The sequence below is a fragment of the Aptenodytes patagonicus genome, chromosome 10 (assembly GCF_965638725.1).
Source record: "Aptenodytes patagonicus chromosome 10, bAptPat1.pri.cur, whole genome shotgun sequence".
Lineage (NCBI taxonomy): Eukaryota > Metazoa > Chordata > Aves > Sphenisciformes > Spheniscidae > Aptenodytes > Aptenodytes patagonicus.
In genome coordinates this window covers 13752482-13757277 of record NC_134958.1, presented here as the reverse complement: position 1 = coordinate 13757277, position 4796 = coordinate 13752482, and the positions used below count along the sequence as shown (strand labels likewise).

Sequence of the window (4796 nt, the reverse complement as noted above, 5' to 3'; positions counted from 1 at the left end):
CACACAGGGAGGGAGGGAGGGGGAGAGGCGAAGCGGGGGGCCCCGGGGGGCGCGGGGCGCGGGGGGGGGCCCGGCTCCCCCTCCGGCCGGCCCGGGGCCGCTCCCCGCCGTATTGCCAGTCCGAGGAAAGCCGGGCTCCGAGTCCTCTATGTACAAGTGTCTCGTGGAAATGGCTTGTGTGGGCTCTGCCCGCATGGCTTCGGGGGAAGGGGGGTCCGGGGGGGGCTCACTGGGGCAGCAGCGGCGGCTTGAAGGAGCAGTTCCCCGTGCAGTGCCGCGGGGTCAGCATTTTGCAGGAGAAGTGATGCAGCGCGTCGTGGGCCTCTGCAAAGGGACGGAGGCGTCACCCCCGGCTCCCCCGGACCCCCCCACGCGGGGGGGAGGGTGTCGGCCCCCCTCAGACGTCTGTGCCCCCCCCGTCCTGCCCCGGTACCTTTCAACTTCTGCTGGATGGCGTAGCGCGCTTTCCTCTCCTGGTCCAGCTCGTTGCACAGCGTATCTGGGATGGGGGGAGAGCATCACAACGCGCCGGGGGGGGGGGGGGGGGGGGGGCAGAGCGCGGCCGCCCCGTCGGGGACGCGCTGGGCCGAAGGGCATCGCGCTCGTCCGCAGCGCGGGGGGGGGTGTGTTGAAATGGGGGTGCGGGGCGGGATGCGCGCAAAGTCGGACATGGCTTCCCAGGTAATTTTACGCCTCGGTTTTTAATTTAGCCTGGGTGGAAATCGCTGCGAGAGGGAAGGTTCATTCGCTCCCGTGTAATGACGCCTCGCAGCCGTTTGCGGGGCGGCTGGAAATCCCCAGGCTAAGCGGAGTGCACCGAAGGATATCGATTTAAAGGAAAAAAAAAAAAAGGAAAAAAAAAGAGGAAAAAGAAAAAAAAGGAGAGAGACAAAAAGGAGATAAAAATAAAAGTAGCAATTGCCGGATGGCGGGCCGGGCCTTACCTCGGACGATCTGCAGCTGCTGCACCATCTCCTCCCGATACGCCAGCTCCCGCTTCATCTGGTCCTGGAAGTTATCTGCGGGGGCAGGGGGGGTCAGCGCCGCTCCCCGGCGCGGGGCCAGCTCCCCGGCCGGGGCGGGGGGGGATCGCCGGTACCTTTCAGGCTCTGGAAGTCCCTCTCCAGCTTTTTCCTCAGTTCCATTTGCTCCAGGACCAGTTTTTGCAACTCGTCTGTTTAAAAATACGTGGCGATGTTGAGGGGAGCCCGCACTTTTCCATATGGAGGCGGCTCAGCGCGGCGCTAATCGCATTACGTTACATTAATCACAGGAGTTAATCACTCCTGCTGAAAACACAAATACCTCGAGCCGCGGGGAGAGGCCGGGGGGTCCCGCCAGCCTCCCCCCCCCCCCCCCGGCGGGGCGCCGACCCCCGCAGCCCCCCGCCCCGCCGCGGGACGCGCCCCCGCCTCACCTCGGGCCAAATTTTCGATGTCCTTTTCCACCAGCTGCGTCCCGGCGACATCCATGCCGAGGCCGTCCTCTCCTGCGGGGGGGCAAAGCGCCGTCAGCCGCACCGCGGGGGGCTCCGCCGGTCGCGCATCGCCCCGCGGAGGGGCAGCGCATCGCCCCGCGGAGGGGCCGCGGCGGAACGCGGACCGGCGCTTACCTCTGTCGGTATTTACAGGGCTGGGATGCGAGACATTCCTTTGGTCCTGATAGGATTTTCTGGTCTCTAAATCCTCCGCCGCGGAGTGATTGTCTTCTTTATCTTGCTCTTAAAGTTAATAAACCGATTTTCAACCATAAGCAATGAAAGTATGGTCCTGATATATCCTTAATTACATAATTACGGACAAAGCCCTCGTTAAAACCTTCTTAGCGGACATCCTAATCGCTTTGCTATTGGAAAGTAGCTTGCTGGCAGGAGCTTTGCCCCGCCGTGCCGTGTGCGGCCCCGCCAGCCCATCCATCCCCGCCGCACCGGCCCCGTCCGACGGCGGCATCCGCGGACCCGGAGGGGCCCTGGCCCCGTCCCCCATCCGGAAACCGTTTGCAGTCGCTTTTCTCCCGAAAGCCCCCAAACGAAAGCGGCGGCCCGGTTGCCCCCCCCCGGGGCTGAGCAGCCGGCGGGGGCGGCGCCCGGGGCCGCGCCCTCGATGCGCACCGGCCTCCCGCCCCCCGGCCCCCCCCGGCCCGTTTTACCCTTCGCCTCGGGTGTGCACAGGTACGCGGCCGGCGCTCCCAGGGAGGCGGCGGTCTTCAGCGGCTGCAGGTGCTCCCCCCTGTCCGGCGCGTACACCTGCAAAAGAGCGAGTCAGGGAGGCGGCGGGGACCCCGGGGCCGGCCCCGCGGGGACCCCCGAGGGCAGAGCCCGCCCCCGGCCCCGCACCTCGTAGGCGCCCCTGCTGCTGCTCCGCTCGGGGCTGCCGTCGGGCGGCTGGCCGCCCTCCTCCGCCGCCGGCTCGCCCGCCTTCTCCTCGGGCCCGTCGGCCCCGGCCGGCGGCGGCGGCTCCTCGGTACCGGCCAGCAGCCGGGGCGGCGGCGGCTCCCGTCCCTCGGGGGGGGCGGCGGCGGCGTCCTCCTCCTCGTCCTCCGGGAAGCGGTTGGACTCCACGTCCACCTCGGGCTCCTCGGCCGTGTCCCCCCCGGGGGAGAGCGAGCGATAGCTGGAGCTGCCCTCGCTGAGGAAGTCCGGGGAGAGGTAGCCGGGGCCGCGGGGGGCCGCGCCGCCGTAAGCCTCCCGGGTGCCGTAGAGCTTGGCGATGCTCTCGGCGTCCTTCACCACCGGGCGGAAGGCGGAGAGGTAGCTGCCCTTCCTGGGCAGGGGTAGCGGGGGGAGCAGCGCCTCGTCCCCGGAGCGCTCCTCCTCGCCCGCCGCCCGCGACAACGCGCTGGGGCAGCGCTCGCCCTCCGCCCCGGCGCCCTCCTGGGGGGTAGCGCTGCTCCTCCCGCTGCCCGACGGCTCCGAGCCCTCCAGCTCGCCGTGCCGGCCCGACAAGCCCGGCGGTTCGGCCGCCGCCGCCGCCGCTGCCGCCGCCGCCGCCACCACCACGGCCGTGGCCGCCGCCTTGGCCTGGCTCTGCGCCGGGTAGGGCGGCACGGGCAGGCTGCCGGCGGCCGGCCAGAAGACGGGGAAGGAGGGGTAGACGCCGGTGTCCTTGGCGGCGCCGGGCTGGTGGGGCGGCTGGGCCGGTTGGTGCGGGTGAGGGTGCGGGGGCCCCCAAAACATGCCGGGGGGCAGCGCGCCGCCCTTGCCCGCCTCGCCGCCACCCGCGCCGCCCAGCGCATCCTCCTGCTTTTTGGGGCAGAGTCCGAAAGCGGCGGCGGGGAAGCCGTAAGGGTGGGGGAAGAGCGGCGGCGGCAGCTTCTGCAGCATCCCGAAGCCCTTGCTGGGCACCGGGATTACCGGGTAGCTGCGCACCGCGCCCGCCCCGCCGTGCGCGCCCGCCGCCCCGCCGTGCGCCGCCGGCAGCCCCAGCGCCCCGCGCTCGCCCGCCGGCTCCTGCCCGCTGCAGCGCAGGCTCTTGTGCGCCGGGGCCAGCTCGGGGCCGGCGGGCGGCGGCGGGTGCAAGGCGGCCTTGGCGGCCGGGGAACCGGCACCGGGCCCGCCGGCGGCCGCCCCTTGCAGGGAGAAGGTCCGCTTGCGGGTGCCGCCGTTGAACATGGCCTTGACATCCTCCCAGGCGTGCGACAGCTCCTCCGTGGCCGTCTTGTCGCTGAGCTTGAGGTGGCGGCGCCAGGAGTTGAAGTTGGCGGCGTCGGGCTGGGTGTACTTGGAGTCCGGGGTGCGGTGGGAGTGGAAGATGAACTTGTTGGGGGAGAAGTACATGCTGCAGTAGCTGCACTTGATGCACTTGGCGCGGGAGCTGTTGTAGCGGGCCGGGATGAAGCTGCCCCGGGAGCCCCAGGCGCACTCGTGCACCACGTCGAAGGCGAAGTTCTCGGGCAGCTTGGGCGGCTTGTGCTCGCCCAGGAAAGACTTGCAGAGCCGCTCCGCCTCACGCTTGGTGATCATGCCGCAGCGGCGGGAGGAGATGGGCATGGCCCCGGCCCGCCGCAGGATCTCCAGCTGCACCGGCGTGCACTGCACGCAGGTGATGCCCAGGGCCACCCGCCGGTTGTGGATCTCATTGTAGCTGTAGTTCTTGAGCAGCGTGTTGGAGATCTGCGCCAGGCACAGCCGCTCCTGCCCGTCGATGACCAGGGACACGATGGGCACGCCGTACAGAGAGGTCTCACCCACTTGGTTGGGCTTGAGGGTATTGGAGCCCTGGTACGGCTGCAGCTCTTGCTTTGAATTTGGGGAGGAGCTTGCATCTCTCCCATTTCCCATCTGACTGGCAATCGCCTCCATTCCCCCCCAAAACGCCCCTGCAAAACAAAATCGGGGAAAGGCGCGGGTTAGAAGCGCTCCCGGGGACCCGCCGCCGCCGCCCGCCGCCGTGCCCGGCCCGCCGCTCGCGGAGCCTCGCTCCGCGGTCCGGCTAGTCCCCGCTCGGCGCTGCCGGCCCCGGCCCGGAGCCCCCCGGGCGCTGCCGCAGGACCCTCCCCGCCACGGGCAGGCCGGCCGGAGAGGTCTGGCGGAGCCGCAGCGCATCCACCGCGCCGCGGCCGCCGGTACCGAGACCCGCCGCATCCGCCGCCGGGCGCGGACGCGCGGCTGGGCGGCCACGGGAGCCCGGCGGCAGCGGCGGCCCGGGGCAAGGACGTCCCGGGGGGGGGTGGGCTCACCCCCCCGCCCCGGGTCCCCGGGAGGTGCCGCGTCCCTTCCCTTTGTGCCGGCTCGCCGGGCCGGGCCGGGCCGCCCGTTGCGGCGAGCCCCGGGCGGGCTCCAACGAAACGCGCCGGAG

At 70.8% G+C, this 4796-nt stretch overlaps 1 protein-coding gene across 1 annotated transcript; it reads right to left on the bottom strand.

Annotated features, from left to right (window-relative positions):
* Nucleotides 1-226: 226 nt before the first annotated feature.
* On the bottom strand, nt 227-4300 carry SKOR1 (SKI family transcriptional corepressor 1). Its single transcript, XM_076348710.1, has 8 exons — nt 2336-4300; nt 2149-2245; nt 1613-1720; nt 1418-1489; nt 1100-1174; nt 945-1019; nt 434-499; nt 227-324 (listed from the first exon to the last, which is right to left on the bottom strand). The coding sequence occupies exons 1-8, from the start codon at nt 4298-4300 to the stop codon at nt 227-229; spliced, it is 2556 nt and encodes an 851-aa protein (XP_076204825.1).
* Nucleotides 4301-4796: the final 496 nt, after the last annotated feature.

What these genes read in the sequence shown, in the direction of transcription:
- SKOR1 (XM_076348710.1), bottom strand. Translation starts at nt 4,300, where the DNA reads ATGGAGGCGATTGCCAGTCAGATGGGAAATGGGAGAGATGCAAGCTCC. An exon ending in CCCTGTAAATACCGACAGAG is followed by an intron (nt 1,490 to 1,612) that starts GTAAGCGCCGGT and finishes GCCCCCCCGCAG; the next exon opens with GAGAGGACGGCCTCGGCATG. An exon ending in GCAGCTGCAGATCGTCCGAG is followed by an intron (nt 500 to 944) that starts GTAAGGCCCGGC and finishes CCCCCATCCCAG; the next exon opens with ATACGCTGTGCAACGAGCTG.